A 21,288-nucleotide genomic window follows, 5' to 3' on the forward strand; every position below is an offset into this window, starting at 1 on the left:
ATTACATTTAAAACCTGTAAGTTTAAACTGTTGTGGTTAACATGTCAAGTTCACATGTTATGCCTAACCTGTGACAGTTAACATATAATGCTTAACCTGTAAAACGTTTAAAATGTAATGCTTAACATTTAACGGTTAAAATGTGATACTCAACCAGTTATGGGGCCGGTGCGACGGGTGTGTGGTGAGGTGTAGGCAAAATTCCAGGCATAGCCGTGGGTTGTGATGGGTTGAGTCCACCCACACCACCACGCCCCGAACTCGCACGACTGAAGCCCAATGCCTTCAGTGGGTGAGATAAGGTTGAACGTAATGGGTTGTTTAGTTATTTGTATTTATCTTACAAGTATAATGGGTTGTGTAATAGTTCGTAATTATCTTACAAGTATAATGGGTTGAGTAATAATTCGTACTTATCCTACAAGTATAATGGGTTGAGTAATAATTCGTAATTATCTTACAAGTGTAATGGGTTGTCTAGTCATTCGTAGTTATCTTACAAGTATAATGGGTTGTTTAGTTATTCGTACTTATCTTACAAGTGTAATGGGTTGTCTAGTTATTTGTATTTTTATTACATGTATAATGGGTCGTTTAGATATTTATATTTATCTTACATGCATAATAGGTTGTTTAGTTATTTGTACTTATATCTTACTAGTATAATGGGTTGTTTAGTTACTCGTACTTATCTTACATGCATAATGGGTTGTCTAGTTATTCGTGCTTATCTTACTAGTATAATGGGTTGTTTAGTTATTCCTACTTATCTTACAAGTAAAATGGGTTGTCTAGTTATTCTTATTTATAATACATATATAATGGGTTGCTTAGTTATTCGTATTCATCTTACATGTATAATGGGTTGTCTAGTAAGTTTATTCATGATTTTTCGTACATGTATAATGGGTTATATTGTAAGTAATTCATGATTGTTTTACTTACAGGTCAACACAACAACTTTTACAAATTTTACTTTTAAGTACAAATATAATAGGTTATCAAGATAAAAATTAATTCATTGAAGTAATATGCATCGCAAAAGCTTAATGGCTACATAATGATTTATTCATGGAAGTTTTTCATCGTAAAAGCTTAATGTGTTGTCTAATAAGTTATTCATGGTGGACATTTATCGTACAATTATATTGCGCAATCTAGTGAGCCATTTATAGTACAAGCGTAATGGAGTCTCTCATACTTAATGCCTGAAGTGCGTAGAAGTTCTAACATCATACAATAGATACATCATACAATAGATACAACATCGTACATTCAATAGATACAACATCATACATACAATAGATACAACATCATACATACAATAGATACAACATCATACCTACAATAGATACAACATCATACCTACAATAGATACAACATCATACATACAATAGATACAACATCATACATACAATAGATACAACATCATACATACAATAGATACAACATCGTACATACAATAGATACAACATCGTACATACAATAGATAAAACATCGTACATACAATAGATACAACATCGTACATACAATAGATACAACATCGTACATACAATAGATACAATAGATGCAACATCATAAAATATAATGGAAGTGTTCACCGAGTTGAGCGAGTGCTGAGACGTTGCATGTGGTGAAGGAGAGTGAAGTGAAGTGCAGTTGGTGTGATGAGTGTAAGTGGTCACTCCCACTCACCACAAATGCCACCTGCAACAATAATCATCATTATTATAGATTTACAATTACCGTACGAATAACGTAACAAAATGCTACTGGTGTGTTTCTAAATCATGTACAGTTTAGGTTGAAATAACGTAACAAAGTCTTGTATGAAATATTCACACAGGAGTGAATGTTGAGATAAAATATTCAATATTATTTCAGAGAAATTTAGCGACATTGACTTCAAACATCAATGTTATTTGTGTTTACATCAATGTTGTTTATTATTGATCAATTGCATTTTATTAAAAATGAAGACGAATGCACCAGCATTGTTTTCTAGAGCTTCAACAACTTTAAATGAACCACAAGTCAAGTTATTATTACATCAAAACTTAATAGCTTGGTACGAAGTTACAACAAAGGTTAAATAATAAAACACCCTTGTGATTTTGTTATGTTTTTTTCCTACGTATTTTTGGCCTTGAATTTTGGCCATTAGTGATTTTCCTGAGGATCTCAGGCCGGAGTTTTAATCAGCATTTGCGCGGTGCCCTCGGCCATTATTTTGCGATGGGCGCGGGATACGAGGGGACAGATCCTTCGTGTAGCTCAAGTAATGCGAGGGGCGCGGGATACGAGGGGACAGATCCTTCGTGTAGCTCAAGTAAAGCGAGGGGCGCGGGATACGAGGGGACAGATCCTTCGTGTAACTCAAGTAATGCGAGGGCGTGGGATACGAGGGGACAAACGAGGGGACAGATCCTTCGAGTAACTCAAACAATGCCCCTTACCGTTTAATGCATAACAAAACAGTAAATTTTACAATAAATTTTCTTTGTATTAATAATTATCGATGTTATGTTCAATTTCGACCAATTGCTTTTTCCAGTTTGTGAGCTAAAAAATTGTTCGTTATTTTTCTGATAGAGAATACAAAAGTAGGAAACCCTTAAGAAATCGGATACTATAGTGATAAAAAACACGTCGGATACTATAGTGATAAAAACTAACTCGATAAAAATTGCCCCTGATTATCTCACATCAACAGTCAGGTCAATAGGTAATAATTTGTTTACATGTCATCGCTAAGAATCTTGATGGAGACATTTTCCTTCTCTCTAAGTTCACTAAATTTAAGACTACAGCTTTCTTTGGTAGGATCGTAATAAGATCTTTCATCGAGTCGGAAACTTTCCTTTAGTTTCATTCTTTTTTTACGATTCATTGCCTCCGTCATGGGAAAAATTGAGTTTTCATGAAGAAATTCACAGTTTCTCCTTCCCATTAAGAATTCAACATTAACGCCTTCAGTATGAAAAATTTATTCGCGGAGTTGTCTAACTAACTTCTCTACATTTTCACATTTATATTTAACTTTACAATTAGAAATGGATTTCTCCTCACACACTAAATGTCACTTTTTAATCATAGCATAATAATCGTCAAGATTTAAAATTATTTAAATCCGCACACTATTGCCATTACATAACTTCATGATGTTTCATTTTACATATAAATGTCACACAAGACGCGATAAGAAAAATTCTACTGTGAAATAACCAAATGCCAAACGTGCCCACGTGGGCTGCGAAAAGTCAGCTGAAAAATAAAAGTAGATCTTGGCTGGACAGAACTCAGCATTAAAAATAAAAGTAGATCTTGCCTGGACAAAACTCAGCATTAAAAATAAAAGTAGATCTTGCCTGGCCAGAACTCAGCATTAAAAATATAAGTAGGTCTTGCCTGGACAGAACTCAGCATTAAAGATAGAAGGTCTAGCCTGCGCATGCGAGATGCAAAACAGGCGACTGACGTTCGCAAAACAGAGTCCAAAAGCGGCGGAAATGAGGTGAAGGGACTATTTCCGGACGATGATTATAGCCGCTTGAGAAATGACCTGTTGGCCGATAGCGACGACGAGCCGCGATCTCGCGAGGGGAATTCGAGAACGAACACAATTTTATTCGTAAGTTTCACGATGCTCGTAGTTTGGAGTCTTCAGAACCAAATTTGTATCGTTATGTTTCAGCATGAGTAGAATTTTCATAATGATTGCGGGACCCAGGAAAATCTTGAGATTTATTGAGGTTTATTGAGGCTGATTTAGTAGATGATCTGCACGTTGACATGCAAAATCCTACCTTGTTTCTGCGCGTGAATGGAGCATGAGGAATAATGACGACTTCTTTCAGCCACTGCCTTCCTTTCCCTCCAGCCTGCCTCCACAAACTCCAAGCCGAGGCTCCAACGTCTCCAACGCCCCAGTCTTCCACCAGCTCCACACTTTTTAGGATTAAATTAAATTCCTATGACTGTGTCATGTGGTCGATGAACTGTAAATTGTTTACGATAATGCGTCAAATAATTTGGTTCTAAAGATATATTAGGTTTCTCTATTATCATTAGGTAGTTTGGTGATTTATTTATAGTTTGAATATTCATAGTTAAGAAAGTGGTACCTGATAAGAAAGTTAAGGTACCATAGTTAAGGAAGTGGTACCTGGTACCTGGTAATTGGTACCTGATGGAAGCGTTGGTAGGTTTGGTCCAGCCGTCGAGCCGGTACCTGAAGAACAGGAGCCCCACCTGGTGGGGGGGCAGGTGGAGGGAGGGGGTCACCAGACGTGGGGGGGTGTCCGTCTTGCTGCTCTCCGCGCCCCCCACGAGAGAAAGGAAACGCGTGGCTATCCGTCGGAGGGAGGAGAGGGGAAATTGAGGGAGGAGGATGGGAAATTGAGAGAGGCATGTAAAAAAATTTTGCCGCATCACGCGTCCAAAACAGGGTAGGAACCCCGTTTTGGAACCCCTCCCCCCGTGGGAAATTGGGGGAGGGAAATGGACTTAAAGAGATAAAAGTTGGTGACGAAGCTTGGAGATGATTAATATCAGATCGGAAAAAGGTTTGTAATTTGGACCTGGTAAGGGCATCATAAGGGTTGATATGGGGGATGAAAGGTTGAAAAGGACATGAAAGTGCTTCGAGGAAACGAAATAGCTCTAGACAATTCATGTCCGCCTCTATTTCATGTGAATAAAGCCATCATCGATTGAATCGAAACAAAAATCGGCTGATGATGGCGTGAAGAAAGCTGGAATTGCTCCTTTATTGAATTAAAGACAGAGCAATGGGAACGCACAACGTTTGAAAGGCGATTAAAAGAGGTCAGAGAAAACAGTGAAGAGGAATAAAGGGAGCAAAAGCAGTAAAGAATTATGCATGATAGAATAGGAATGAATAACAATAGGAACGTAAAACATTAGGCAAAAAAAGCCAGTAGAGGACAAATAATCAAGAGAAGTGCTCAGAGGCGAAGAAGATAGAGGAGCCACAAAAGGATAGAACAAAAAGACAAGATAATAGAAATAGACAGAAGATGATAGGACAAGAGTAGACAAGAAGACAAGACTGTAGAAAACGACAGAAGATAAGAAAATCGATGAACCCTTGCTAAAACAGGGCAAAAGGAGGAATGAAACATGAATGGGAGAGCAGGATATGAGAAAGGAGGGGACATGATGACAATGGGTCAGGAAAAATAAAAAAAATAAAAAGAAGGACAGAGAGGCCAATAATGGGCTAGAAATAGATGGAAATGTAAGATGAGAGGGCGTGAGGGGGAATATGAGTGAGAAACGGTGGGTGATGGTGAAAAAGAGTGAGAAAGGGTAAGAAAGATGAGGACGGAGGGAAAATGGCGAAGAGGGAGAAAGAGTTGGAAAGCACCTGAAAGTGCGAGACGAGGTGAAAAGGGTAAGGGTGGGTGAAGAAAGGTACGAAAGGCAAAGCAAGCATGGGAAAGGGTAGGAAAGTGCGTTGACGGGTAAAAACTGTGAAAAACGCAACAAGACAAGAAGGAAACCAGAGAAAGTTTGATTGAGAGCGCGATACGGGCTTGAAACTTTGGAAACATGCAAAATGGGGCAAGTACGTGCAATAGGAGGTACGAACGTGAGGGAAATTGCGAAAACAGGCAATGAATGGGAGAAAATTTATCCGAGAAGAAGCAAAAAATGTGAAAAATCTTTTTAAACGGTCAAAAAAGAATTGAAAAATTGTCAAAAAGGGTTGAAAATATCAAAAAAGTAACGAGAAATGCTGTAAAAAGATACGCTAAAGCAGCAAGGAACAGACGCATGAGAACGAGAAAGGATGCGTGAGAGTTTGTTTCAAAGTTTGGTTATGTTGTCCATGCATAATGTTTGCTGGTACCTGAATCATTAACCATAATGGCATAAGTATACAAAACATTCATCGTCTCACCCTGCAGGTTGTCGTCGGGACAGTCGTGCTCATCGTCGCCCAGCAGACAGTCTTCCTCGCGGTCGCAGACGGCGCTCGCCACGATGCACGACCTCGTCATCGCGCACGAATATTCGTCGGGACGACAGTCGTCGTCCGATACGAAATTCATCGGATTTTTGACTGAATTCGGCGGCTCGTACCGATTCAAAGCGAGGTTTTTAGGATCGTATGAATACTGGTCGTGATTTAGGATGGAATTCTTTTGGTTTTGGGGAGCGTAAACATCCGGGTAGGAATGATGGTTAGGGTTATTTGGGTCTTCGGGGTCGAGGTCGCTCGGAACGAAGATGTTCTCATTATAATTTGTGGAATCGAGGTTCGTGGCGCTGAAAACATTTGGAATTTTGGGGCGGTAATGAAGGGAGGATAGTGAGTTCAAAGAATCGTTATAAGATGGGTTCAGAGACGGGCTTAAAGATGGGTTTTGAGATGGTTTCTGAGAAGTGTTCGTGGAAGGGTTTTGAGCTGGGTTCTGAAGTGAATTCAGAGACGAGTCGAATGATGGGTTCAGAGATGGATTAAGCAGTGGATTCAATGACGGGTTTAGTGATGGATTGTTTGGCGATGGATAGGAGGATGGTACTCGTTGACTACCTGGTGGAGGCTGGTAGTAACCAGAAGGCTGCGAAGGACTCTGACGCAGTAAGGTAGGAGACTTCCTCCCATGCTGCCCAAGCACCCCAGCAAAGGGGTCCTCAGGATGCTGCCGACTGTCTTGGTCGCTCAGGAGTTGAGTTGGGGGTGCGCTCTCATTTCCTGGGCGCTTGACGCTCCCGTCAACAACGGCTTTGTCGAGCGGTGGTGAAGGAGGTCGCTTGTGGTCAGAATGGCTTAAATTCTCATCACTGGAATAGCCGGATGAAGATTCTCGGGGATCAGATGGAAGAACCAACCGAGAGTTTTGATTTGCTGATGAGGCTTGAGCAATATTCTGATCTTGTTCACCAGGGAATAACACTCCGTTATTGGCGGAATGCAATGGCACGTGATTTTGGCCGGCTGACGGGGAGTAATTTATGTCTCCACACTTGCGCTCGTCTTCGCCATTTAAACAGTCGAAGTTTCCGTCGCAGATTTGCCAGCTTCATGAAGAAATAAAAAAGTTAAGAACAACGATTAAGGACAACAAATTTCACTATACCAAAGCTCCTCGAATGGCAGGAGTTGTGCGGTATTTTTTGAAAAAGTCTATTGAATCTGTATTTTTTTAGATTTTTCTTCCGAATTACATTTCGTCGTCCTACTGACAATACGCAATCACTTAAGTTGTGGGTGGGTAAACGTTGAAATAATTCCAATGACCCACCTCTGGATGCACTTGTCACACACGTATGTCCCGGGTGGGCAGGCGAAGCAGTGGGTTTCATCTGTGCAGTCAGGCACTGTCATCACCCCGTCACACACCCCAGATTGAGGCACGCACACCCCACTCACAGGGCACACGAATTCATTCTCATGGCAGTGCAGGCAACCCGTCTGGTGGGAGAAAGAGCTAGGATGTTTTACCACAATACTGACGGGAAATCGGAGAAAATTTGTGAGGTATATTTATTTTGAGTATAAATGTAAGACCTATAAGAAGGCGAGTATACCCGGTATACCCTATCAAAATTCAGGGACCGCCTAGGCTTCGGCCGAATAGTCACTCCACTCGGCGCAAAGTTATTCTGGGTCTGCTTGGCCATCCGATCGAAATCAGTTTCTGGGGCCATACTTTCAAAACTCGCTAAGTGAGCGTAAGTACTTACGCTCTATTTTCTAGTCTATGATTGGTGGATTTTGCTTGAAAGGTCGTCAATGATTGGCTGATGAACTTACGATCTCTTAACTTTCTTGAAAGTATAGGCCCTGGTCAGAATCTCCTTCCCGACTTTATAGTCGCCTCAGAGTATGAAGAGGTTTGGCCGATCCGAGTCACACCGAGCTAGCAAGCTGCCCAAAGGCTGCCCTTCGAACCCTGGGCCGAAGCTGACATAAAGAAGCTAATTTACGTACTCCCCGCGTCCTAAGCGGCCCTAATGCAGAGTCACCCATGACTGTAAATTTTGTTAGGATACCCATTATAGATGAGTGGCGGCCCATAGAGGTGAGTGAGAGCTCACAATAGTATGAGTGGGGACCCCAAATAGGGACAGAGGAGACCCATAATAGGTGAGTGGGGATCAAGAAAATGTTGAGAGGGAACCCACTAAATGGTGAAAAGGAATCAGAAGAAGTGTTGAAGGATAATATTAGTGTCACATTACATAAATGGTGAGAAGAGATCAAAAAAAGTGTTGAAGGATAATATTAGTGTATGGTTATCTCATTTAATATAACCTCGTCCAGTCCATCGCTGGGACAATCTTTCCTGCCGTCGCAGAGCCAAGTGGCGGGGACGACGAGCCCGTCGCCGCATCTGAACGTCGCCGAGCCTGGAATAGCGAACTGGATTAACTTAAATATATAAAAATTTATTATTTAGTATTTAGTAGTTATTCAATTCAGTTATTCAATTCAATTCGAGTAGTTATTGTACTAAAAAAATCAATTAGTTGACAGTAATTTATTTGTTAAAATAGTATTGCCAATTTGCGCATCGGAATGACTCGGAGCTCTCCTGATATCTAGAAGACTGGATTATTAAAAATTTGACCATTTTCATCAACTAGAATAAAATTAGTCTAAAAATTAAGTAAGAATTCTTACGAGAAATTAGTGAATATTTTTTTTAAAACATACCATTGTTTATTCATCAACCAGATGTAATGGCCTGCAATCAAATTGAAGTTATTCTCGTAGCTCCAGAAAACAGTTGAGTCATAGCGAAACATTCCTGATCAGAAACTATTTACGACATACAGTATACTTCTCACCATCCTCGTCTGCGTTCGATAATATTCCATTTCTTTCATAATTTTTTTGAACAGAGTTGATTTTATCGGTGTTTGTTTTAGCATGGGGATGCGTTCTGCCGTCGAGGTGGTCTCGCCTCGGTACCACAAAGCCGTTACCAGACCTCAGGTCTGAAGGGTTCTTGATGTTGGAAAATGAGGCGCCATCTTGGAGTTTTGTAGACATAGTCTGGGAAGAGCTGGCCGTCCTGTGCAGATCTAGAACAAAAAAATATAACTCAGTACCCACTGCAGTGAGTGACAGAGAGCGCATTTCATTTACCGTTATATTAATCCAGAAATTTACATCCAAAATCAATTAACTTTGTGAAAAATTGAATTTTATTGATAAATAGGCTCCTGACGAATAAAAAATTTAGTGGCCGTTGGAATTTTGAAAAAATTCTCATCTTCAGAGTAAAGAAGGAAATAATTTTAAATGATAGACCTTTAAGGGGCTTTTATGCGGGGACAGTTGGAGCAGATTGGGTAACGGCAAGAAGTTTCCACTTTGAATATCTGACTGACAATTTGAAAAAATTATAAATTCTTATTATCATACATGAATTGTATCAAAATTATCAAAAATTACGTCCAAAATTAAAAAAAAATAATTACCTTAAATTTTGATGTTAGAAGTATTTGCCACCATTACTTTACGGTTATACTTTCCCAGTGTATATGCACCTTATAACGTACATTAAGGAAGAAAACAGCATTCAGATATTAATTCAAATAATCTCAACGCGCGCTATATCCCTGGGACCCTCCTTTCAAAACTGGCTAAGTGAACGCAAGTACTTACGCACTATTATCTTGTCTGTGATTGGTGGATTTTGCTTGAGAGGCCGTCAATGATTGGCTGATGAACTTATGATCTCTTAATTAACTTTTTTGAAAGTATAGGCATATAAATAAATAATATATATAAATACAATATAAATAAATATAAAATAAACATTATATATTAAATAAATTAATATAATAAATAAATAAATAGTCTGACCAGCACAGAAGGCCTCGTCTTCGCCGGCAGCGCAGTCGGCGACGCCGTTACAGAGCAGCGGCCGCGCAAGACACGCCCCCGCCACGGCCGCCTCAGGGCAGATGTCGGCGCTGCACCGCACGTCAGAGCGGCACAAGAAACCGTTGTCCGGACACTCGTACGCTGCGTTCTTCTTGCGGATTTTGGCCGATAACTCTGCTACAAAAATACAAATTCTTTTGATTTAACCCTCAACCGCCTGACATGAGTAACCGGAGCGCAGAACTTGGCCGATAAATACGCTACAAAAATAAACAATTGTTTTGATTTAACCCTCTACCACCTGCCATGAGTAACCGGAGCAATATTGTCACAAGCCTTAGTAGTATATTAGTATTACTAATATAATATAATATTAGTAACATTAATAATATTAGTAACCGGAGCAATATTGTCACAAGTCTACTTCCCAAAAAGGATACGTTCTAGTGAGCGCAGAATGACTTGCACTGATGGTTGCCGCCACGTACGACAACTTTAAAATGTTCTCTGTTGCGTACAAACGTCACCAGGTTGCTACACTCAATAGTTTATGTATAATTTTTTAAGTTGAAAGTTATGTTCCCGGAGAGTGACATAAGGCGGTAGAGGGTTAAATACATTATAACAATACTAAATTTGATTAAAAATACGATCGAAATTTCGAACAGAAAATAATCTCGTAATGATAGTCGGAGCGAATGTCCCGCGCCGCATCGATAAAGCGTAAATAATTCTAATTTTATTTTACCTTATAATATTGAAAATAGCTTGTGTGCAGAAGTTGAGAGGGGACTAGGCGACATAATTCAATCAAGGACAGGATATGGCTTGACCGCAAGACAACGTCTCATACATATGCGATATATCACGCAATATGCAATAAACTCGCAATATGATATGAAAGCGAGTTTATTTAAATCGATGGCTGACAAAGGAGAACTCGAAACTAATGCTATAAGTGCTCCGTCCTCTCAGTAGGCTTAACTGTGTGCGACGCCTGCCTATACAAGGACCTTAAATTTCGCACAAAATTACTACGATTTGTTGTACAGCCTTGCAAATAAGGTCTACAGCCAGCTTTGCAGAGGTAGGTAACGGCTCTGACCGCTGGCCGGAAATAATGGCCACGAGTGCGGGAGCTGTTATACCGCTGTACGGTTCAACGTGTCTGGTAAAGTAGGAATTTTTAATTTTTTTGTATCGGGTCAACTTTTGGCCGCGCTTTTAGTTGCAAGCCGCCGCATTTCTCCGAACATGACCAATGATGAGAAGTACGGGAAACATCTTTCCCTAGACGTAGGGTTCATTAATCTGTAATCTCCATTCTTAACTATTATCCTTGATTTGTTCTTACATTTATTACCATTTCTGCACCTTAAGACCGGCTCATCATTGTGGAAGCTCTTTATAATCTGTAGCATTATGAAATATATTTCGTGCCCCTTTACTATTTATTAATTTGATCTTCATCAACTTCCTATATTATATAGGAGCAGCGGGCAGAAACATTCCATTGTGAATGTAGTGCATTTGCCCCGCTACGATGTGAAGGAGTAAGTAACTGGGCCTAATTTTGTTCAGATTGCCTTTTCTATGCCAGTAGTTTTTTTCAACTTAATATGCGTATCGATTAAAACTTAAATGTTCTAGTGTTTCATTGCAACCCCCTTTTTGTACTATTTTCGCGGCGGAATAATCATATGCACGCGAACTTTTTACACGTTTATTCCGAGGAAAAACTGAGGCGCTACGGATGCTACCTGAACAAATAACTGCAAGTTCTGATCAGTGATAAATTATAATAATGAAGATAATAATTTTCATAGTGAAAATAATAAACTTCATTCATATTTTTATCCAGCGAACTCTTCGGTCATCAGGTATCGTAAGTCGTGTTCCTTACCGCGACCAAGCTTGGATATATTGACGACTAATATACATCTTAATCTCATCAGCATCGTCACTTCCTTGGCAATACTTCACTTTCCACTTGGGGTCACATGTTCACCATAACGCAGTGGTTCCCAAACTTTTTCAGGCTGGCGCCCCCTTTGGCTCCCTATTGAATTTCTATCGCCCCCCACAGACACATATAAAATTATACGCATCTTTCTTGAAATTTAGTACGCGGCAATTTTAGAAGATAAAGGTTAAACACAAATGTGTCTTTTACAAATAGAACCCCATTTAGTGAACCAATATGTTTTTAAGCTGTTTTAACTGTTTGAGCCCTAGAAACCTAGGACGTCTTGGGCAAATTTACGGCCGGACTCGTGTCCGGTCGCACGACCAATCTCCAAATTCAATTATCAAGTAATATCTCCCAAACTAATGAACGCAGCTCTATGAAACTTGGAACACGTATTCATCAGAACCTAACGGTGATGTTAGCTCGTAAAAATTTTAAATTTCACCTTCATTCGTGAGTTATATTGCGATAAANCACATGTTCACCATAACGCATCACATGTTCACCATAACACATCACATGTTCACCATAACGTGCCACATGTTCACCATAACGCATCACATGTTCACCATAACACATCACATGTTCACCATAACACATCACATGTTCACCATACCGAAGCTCCGGGGAAATGTACATTAAAATAGCCTGAACACGAAGTTGAGATTGACAGTAAAGCTGTGCCGTCAATTAACATAAAAACTTTGAAGAAAATCTAAGAATGTCTGTAAAAAAGTTGCCGTGGAGTTTAGAATGAAGAAAGCTATTCGCGCGGTGCTTAATTAACAACTTAAGTTTGATGGGCCAACTTTACGAGGCTCTTCCGAGGTCCCGAGGTTTGCTGAGTGAAACAAACTTGGTTTATCTTATCCAATGTTGAAAATAATTATTATTTTATAATATAATCGTAAAAGTTTAATTTTTCTGAGAACGAAGAAAAGGTTTTACCACTATTCTCTGGAATTTATATTCTGTATGAAATACAGAAGAGCTTTATGGACGAATCTCGTATTGTTCAAAGAGTGTAGAGTTAATGAGAGGGAATGTAGAATTGTTTACGAGATATTATTATAAATAATTGCTGCATGAGGGAGCCAAACCTGGAAGGTTTAAATAACCTTTACCTGAATTAACGAAAACGTGAACGTTCTAACGAGTCAGTAGACTTTTGCTGACTCGAATTATACTTAAATGTCTCGTCAGTCATAAATGGCTAATGAGTCAATAGTCTTTTAGTGACTCGAATTATACATACATAACAACGAAGACAGGATGGAACCTGAATTTTCAATCAAGTTCCTTGAATGGGAACTTTTCATAAAAGGGAAACGAAAGTTAAAAATTTATCCTATAGTGTCAGCGCTGCATTTTTCCCGTTGAATATTAGACTGTTATACTATTACTCCACTTTACAATAGGTTCCTAAATGTCCAAACTTATTTGCACAACCATAATTTTCTTTCAAATATTTAAATTCAGCTACTTTGAAAAGAGAACAAACAAAACGCATCGGAAATACATATCTTAAGCCTTCAATAAAGTGTTGATGTGAATAGAGATTTCTCACATCACAGGGAAAGAGGCCGGGACTTCCTTTAGATGTGGGAAAATGAGCGAAGAGATCTCCTTTCTGGGACGATTGTTCAGGGTAAACATCCCGCAAAATTACCCGGTCTCCGGCCACCGAAATGAAGGTGCGAAATTTAGTCGCTTCTTGGTTAGAGGCGCATCTTGAATAATGGGCTGACCTTATTTTTTGAGTGTCTTCAGAACATGTAAGTCTATATGATAATTAGCAAAATATTTGTTCTGCGCCAGGTTGTTTAGCAACGTATCTGTCAAATAATTTGTTAGGTTATGTAGGGAGCGACATCATTGCCAGTCGGCCATAAACAATGAAGCATAAGCGCATGCAAGATAATCAACATCATAACAAAAAGCGCGTGTATGTCGTTATACATCGCAATAAGTGAATGAATGGCAATAACCGAACTTTCGGAAATGATAAGCAACATAATGTTGACAAGTTGCAGCAGTTGGTGGCATGACAAGCAACCCTGAGTTGAATCTCCACTGACTGGGAATGTTCAGCTCACCACTGACTGGGAATGACACCTGCACTCCTGCCACGCACACCTGCACTCCTGCCACGCACCTGCACTCCTGCCACGCACCTGCACTCCTGCCACGCACCTGCATGCGTGTGCGTGTTGCAGGCACCTGCACGCACTCTGTCAGCCAGGAGGAGCCCTTGCTCCTGCACTGCTGCCACAGCACCTGCAGCGCCTCCTGCAGCGCTGGTCCTGAATTTCCTGTGTCTGCACCAGCACAAAATTGCCACAATTTTTTATAATTAATTTCAAGAATGAAATCAAGCAAATTAATTTGTCATTAAATTCTGGCCGCACGAGCAGAAAATGGGACAATTTTTTCAATTCATTTCATTAATGAAATCAAGATAATTTATTTTTCTTAAAACCCCTGGCCAATCTGCTTTAATAAAAATGAATTACAATGAATCAGACCCATGATCGGCTCGTTTGAATGTCTTCATATAATTTTATAACAAGTTGCATGTTTTTCAAGTTGCATGTTTTTCAAGTTTTATGTTTGCAAGTTTGTTCAGCGCACATATACGCACATATGCAGCTTATCCTGCAGAGAAATACAATAATTTGTTAAATTTGTAGCATATTTCAATTAGGAAAAAGTTTAAATAATATCTTTGATAATTAAAGTTATTATATAGGCAAAAATTCCTATTAACTATTCAAATCTGCAAAATTGCAGAGTTTATTTATTTTGACAACAGGGTTTTCAGCATAAAAATTATACCGTTTTTGCTCTGGTTTCTATTTACTTGCATAGCCCATTTACATGCATAGCCTATTTACATGCATAGCCTATTTACATGCATGCATAGTCAAGCGTACAACGTACATCATGCATTGCTTCACATACAACGTACATCGTGCATAGCTCTATGTCATGTATGTGTGAGAATCTTAAATTAAACATAGTAAATGGATTTATTTGCATAGATCTAAATCGTTTACACGAGAAATTCCTTCAACAATTTATTTCCAATTAATTTCGTCATTTTATTTTCATTGTTAACCCATGTTAACAGTCCAATTAATGCCAGATTAAATGATGGAACATGAAGCAAAATTTTAATGGTTGCTGAACTAAAAATTTATATTTATTTCACTGCAAAAAATTACAAATTTCATAAAAATCCTGCAAAAACCCAAATGAAATGGCGTGGGACTCTTGTTTGTACAGGGCGAGGGGAGAAGCCAATAACCGCGAGCCTTTCTGATGGTGGAGAGTGAGGGGAGACGGGGCTGTGTAGTGAGGGGAGACAGTGCTGTGTAGTGAGGGGAGACAGGGCTGTGTAGTGAGGGGAGACTATACACATCTAGATGTGTATAAGAGACAGGCTCACCACTGACTGGAAATCACCACTGACTGGGAATGTACCACTGACTGGAAATGTTCAGCTCACCACTGACTGGGAATGTACCACTGACTGGAAATGTTCAGCTCACCACTGAGGCCACAGTGCATCTCATCGCTGGCGTCAGGACAGTCGGACATTCCGTCGCAGATCCATTCTTCCAGCAGCGGCCAGCCGTCCATACACGACAGTTCGATGGACGGCAGATCATCGGTGGCCGCCTCTGCGTCGTCCACCTCCGCTGTGGACGCTAACGCCACCGATAAAATGTCCGAAACAGACGACACTAATAGGAGGAAATAAGTTAATTGATTTTTGACTGGGGAAAGGATTTTGAAAATGAAAATGGACATGAATGAGAATGAACGAAAATTAAGGTATCGGTAAAAGTAAAAGAATTTCGAAGCATCCGTTATTTGTAATGGGGAGGAAAATAAGTTAATGGATTTTTTATTGGGGAAAATAACTTGGAAATGAAAATGGACATGAGAATGAACGAAAATTAAGGTATCGGTAAAAGTAAAAGAATTTTGAAGCATACGTTATTTTTAATGGGGAGGAAAATAAGTTAATTTATTTTTTATTGGAGAAAGGATTTTGAAAATGGACATGAATGAGAATGGACGAAAATTAAGGTATCGTTAGAAGTAAAAGAATTGCGAAACGTTGGACATTTGTAAATGTTCAGCTCGCAGTAGCAAAGCAGGCGTGTAACGTTCTTTAAAATATTAAAGATTGAATTTAACTTAGATTTAACGCTTTTTTCAACTTTATTTGCCGGGAGGCAATGTTTCAACATCAACAAATTACTTAATTAAGAAGTTAAATCACCGCAGTTTTGTTCGTCTTCGCCGCCCTTGCAGTCGTCGTAGGAGTCACACCGCCAGTCCTCAGATATCATCGTCCCGTCCGCGCACCTGAACTGCCCGCCTGATGCATGCAACAAATTATGTGCATTTCGAGGGAGGACTCAGCAAAATATATATCAATAAACAAATATAAAAAAGATGATATATCATATAAACAAAATAAGGGATAAATTGGGAATACAGTTAATAATACTGCCCGCCTGATTCATGTAAGAAATAATGTGCAATTCGAGGGAGGACTCAGCTAAATATATATCAGCAAACAAATATAAAAAAAGATGATATATCATATTAAGAAAATAAGGGATAAATTGGGAATACAGTTAATAATACTGCCCTCCTGATTCATGTAAGAAATTATGTGCAATTTAAGGACCCGGCAAAATATATATCAGCTAACAATTATAAAAATGTTGAAACATCATATTAACAAATTTAGGGATAATTAAGAATACAGTTTTTGCTGAATTTAGGATAGTGATCAATATTTTCAATTGTGGCTTAGATCAAGAATACAAAAGTTGATATGACAAAGATATTACAACTCAAGTTTGTATTAATAAAGTTTAAAATTTGCAGAAACATTAAAAAGTATCAAATCCAGAATCCAGTATGCAGAAAATAAGTTCTCGCGCACGAATAACATCACAAAAATCCCATTCATATCGCAAAAGTTATTTATTTCACATATGCTCTCCACAATACCCAATCCTTCATAATGGATTACGACGAATAAATCATAAACAATCTAAACATTTAATAATATAATAATTTCCATGTACCCTAACATTTACTAGTCTGACGCAGCAATATTTTAATGAGAAAAAGTCGCTGCAACGAATATTTGATCATGTTTATACATATATAACACATTAATTTAGTCATATTTAACTGGAAAACTTACGCTGCAATGAATAAAAACTAAAGCCGAGCTTCTTACCGTCGATCTCGCCGCGCTGGTTCATGGCCTTCCAGAAGACGTTGCGGGGAGCCTTCTTGTGGTCCGCGGACCTCGCGCTTCTGTCCAGCCCAGCGGGGGGCGTGAATGGAACTGTAACGAGCGATATATAAGTTGGTACATTCAATTTATACACTTAATTGCAGTCATTTTATCACAACTTTTGTGTGTATAGATTGCCGTCATACGTTTTTCTTAAAAAAATTTTCTGTCTATGCCGGCGGGGGGCGTGAATGGAACTGTAACGAGCAATATATAATTATTGGTACATTCAATTTATACTCTTAATTGAAGGCATTTTATACAACGTTTGCGTTGATAGATTGACGTCATACGTTTTTCTTAAAAAAACTTCTGTCCGGCCCAGCGGGGGGCGTGAATGAAACTGGGACGAGTTCTATGTAATTATTTGTCTATTCAATGTATAGACTTAATTGCAGTCATTTTGTGACAACTTTTGCGTGAATAGATTGATGTCATAGGTTTTTCTTAATAACTATAATGGGTTCTAATCTGGTCAAATGACGTCTGGACCACATTCGAATATTGCACGGTGTTTCGAAAAAACAATATTAGTATTAACTTGATGCTAGTACTTCTGATAAGTTCTTCGCTTAATATTATCATCGTGAATAACTCTTATAATCATCGATTTGCCCCGAAATTACCGGTGTTACAGCGAATTAATAATAAAGGCTCTTCCATTGCTGCAATCGTAGGCACTTATTTTTTAGGCTTCGATATCCGCCAAAGCAGAGGCAAAATTTTACAAAATTCCACTATGGTTGAACTTTTCTGAAACAGTTTTAAGGGTTAAGGTTTAAGTTTAGAAACAGTGACGACATTGATGGCTCCTGTGGGGCTGGAAACTACGTATAAAATAACGTGATTACTGCATTTTAAAACGCTGTCTCGGTGCTCGTTATTAAAGGTAGCGGGGTATGGATGACAACTAAAAACTCTGGATTCCTATAGAATTTCATGATTCTTCAATGTAAATTTAAAATTAGAAATTCGAAAATATTTTTTATGCGAGCTGTTCAGAAGTACTTTTTTGGTTCGTACTTTACTCTTAAATAATTGTCCTAATGGTAAAAAAATTTGGTTGCAAAGCACACTAAGCAATAGCGTCATGTAAGTTTGTACCAAATGCAATGTTAAAAACTGTGTTGTTTTCGAGTAATAAACACGATATTTCTTTTTAAATAAAATGTACTATGCTAAAAAAACAGACCCTAATGATGTTCACCACTTATTAACAACCACCCAATTCACCACTCACCCTTGTTATTAACGACCACCCAATTCACCACTCAACCACCCAATTCACCACTCAACCACCCAATTCACCACTCACCCTTGTTATTAACGACCACCCAATTCATGCCACCCATGGGAGGCTGTGTCATGCCACAGAAGGTGTCATGTGCATCACACCACCACTGTGGTGCACCAGCACCATACCGCAGTACCTCCAGCGCACCGAAGTGATGAGACTCCAAGTGACTGGAGTACCTGGAGAGATGGGTAATGTGGTGTACATGGGGAGATGGGTAATGTGGTGCACATGGGGAGATGGGTAATGTGGTGTACATGGGGAGATGGGTAATGTGGTGTACATGGGGAGATAGGTAATGTGGTGCACATGGGGAGATGGGGAGATGGGTAATGTGGTGTACATGGGGAGATTGGTAATGTGGTGTACATGGGGAGATGGGTAATGTAGTGTACATGGGGAATAGATTTACAATAACTTTAATTCTATCTATTGTAACTCTAATCGAGCTACTTCATTTAAAACTGTAGTTTTAATATTCAAAAATTAAGTCCAGAAACCAAAAGTGAAGTAGTTATAAACTTGTAAATTTTCAGCTGCATAATTCAAAGAGAACAAAAATGGCAGAAGTCCATTTTTCAGTTTATGTAAAAGCCAGATGTGACATTTAAATGTAAATGATTTGATGTGACATTTAAATAGCCTTTCGATTGGTGGGCGTAAAATGCAAACTTAATCTGATCGACTTCGTTAAATTTATTTTGACTAAAAAGTAATTAAAAGCGATAAAAATAACAAATAAGAAATAAATAGAGATATAACAATTACAAATTAACAAGCTATGTTCACAGAGACAAGAAGTATTAAGTAATGCACTCGTAAAGACAACCTATGAAATAATGCTGATGTTATATTATTTAGAAGTAAAGTAGAAATATAGTTTGGCGATTTTCTTAACCGAATATGTCAAATCTTAATAATTAATTCGTAAACTCAAGCGCTTCAGATTAGTAAGAGTGAGGAACTCCTCCCGGAATTCTAAGCTCAAATTAAATGCCAACCTCTAATAAATAATATATTAGTTATCTTAATAATTAAGTTGTAAACTGAAAAGCTTCACATTAGTAAGAAAGAAAACTCCTACCGGAATTCTAAGCTTTAATTAAATATCAACCTTTAATAAATAATGTATTAGTTATCTTAATAATTGATTTGTAAAGTCAAGCGCTTCACATTAGTAAGAGTGGGGAATTCCTACCGGAATTCTTAAGTCTAATTAGATGTCAATAATAAATAATATATTAGTCATCTTAATAACTAAGTTGTAAACTCAAGCGCTTCACATTAGTAGGCGTGAGGAACTCTTACCGGGATTCTAAAGTCTAATTAAATGTCAATAATAAATAATATATTAGTCATCTTAATAACTAAGTTGTAAACTCAAGCGCTTCACATTAGTAGGAGTGAGGAACTCCTACAGGGATTCTAAAGTCTAATTAAATGTCAATAATAAATAATATATTAGTCATCTTAATAACTAAGTTGTAAATTCAAGCGCTTCACATTAGTAGGAGTGAGGAACTCCTACCGGACTTCTAAGCTCTAATTAAATGTCATACTCTTAATAAATAATATATTAATTATGTTAATAATTAATTTGTAAACTCAAGCGCTTCACATTAGAAGGAGTGAGGAATAATAAATAATATATCAGTGTCAATAATAAATAATATATTATTTATCTTAATAACTAAGTTGCAAATGCAAGCGCTTCAAATTAGTAGTAGTCAGGAACTCCTACCGGAATTCTAAAATCTAATTAAATGGCAATAATAAATAATATACTAGTTATCATAATAATTAATAATTAATTATAAACTCAAGCGCTTCACATTAGAAGTAGTGAGGAATCATAAATAATATATTAGTGTCAATAATAAAAAATATATTAGTTACTCAGAAGCGTTCATAGCGGGCGGAGATGTACGACAAGGTCCTGGTGACGCCCTGAGAGCGATGTCGTCGAGATATATCCTGGACTCTGTGCCTGCTGAACCTGATCTCAGGATGATCTAGGGGAGGGGTAAAGTGAACGTTAGGATTATTTGTTGCATTGGTTAAGAATCATTATTAAAAATCAACTGTACTTTGGAATACTGTCTGAATTCTGATGATGTAGAAGTATTTGTTGCAATGGTTAAGAATCATAATTAAAAATCAACTGCAATTGGAATACTTTACTTTGGAATACTGTTTGAATTCTGATGATGATCTAGGCGAGAAATAAATTGAACGTTAGAATTATTTGTTACAATGGTAAATAATGTCTTTCAATGGTAAAAAGTTAATTCATACGGATAAAAATTGCGCATTAATAAAGGAATGTTCAATTATTTCATGCCATGAATGGTCGAAAAAACTCTAAAACTGATGTAAGCGGCTTCAGTAAAAGCTCCTTTTCTTGGTTATAAAGATGAGGATAAGAAAAATTTACATAAGGTATCATGGAATTACTCGTAAACAGTGAAATAATTTTAGGTATGAATGAAATTCTACACCGCTGTTGGTTATGTAGGAAATGTATTCCAAGTCATGAGCTTATGAATGCAATCGAGTAATGTTGTGCATGCCATCCATTTAGCACTGCGTGCTGCGTGGATCTTTTTCTCTGTATGTTAATTATTTATCCGATTATAATATTGTTGTTTCCGTCATACTTTTATCTTAGGTTTTTCTTAGATAACGAGTACATTTCTTCTTTAGGTGAAGATTTTATTCCTGCACCTGCACTCCTGCCACGCACACCTGCACTCCTGCCACGCACCTGCACTCCTGCCACGCACCTGCACTCCTGCCACGCACACCTGCACTCCTGCCACGCACCTGCA

At 38.3% G+C, this 21,288-nt stretch overlaps 1 protein-coding gene across 1 annotated transcript in view; it reads right to left on the reverse strand.

Moving 5' to 3' along the window:
* LOC108681611 overlaps window positions 1-21,288 on the reverse strand; it is a 67,231-nt gene that overhangs the window by 9,907 nt on the left and 36,036 nt on the right. The window contains exons 21-26 of the mRNA XM_047882040.1: window positions 14,012-14,155; window positions 9,848-10,045; window positions 8,824-9,060; window positions 8,288-8,382; window positions 7,275-7,444; window positions 5,927-7,050 (exon numbers count right to left, since the gene is read on the reverse strand). Coding sequence (XP_047737996.1) covers window positions 5,927-7,050; window positions 7,275-7,444; window positions 8,288-8,382; window positions 8,824-9,060; window positions 9,848-10,045; window positions 14,012-14,155 — 1,968 coding nt within the window. The remainder of the gene's footprint in view (window positions 1-5,926; window positions 7,051-7,274; window positions 7,445-8,287; window positions 8,383-8,823; window positions 9,061-9,847; window positions 10,046-14,011; window positions 14,156-21,288) is intronic.

This window comes from Hyalella azteca, unplaced genomic scaffold, assembly GCF_000764305.2.
Source record: "Hyalella azteca isolate HAZT.00-mixed unplaced genomic scaffold, Hazt_2.0.2 contig9540, whole genome shotgun sequence".
Taxonomy (NCBI): Eukaryota; Metazoa; Arthropoda; class Malacostraca; order Amphipoda; family Hyalellidae; genus Hyalella; species Hyalella azteca.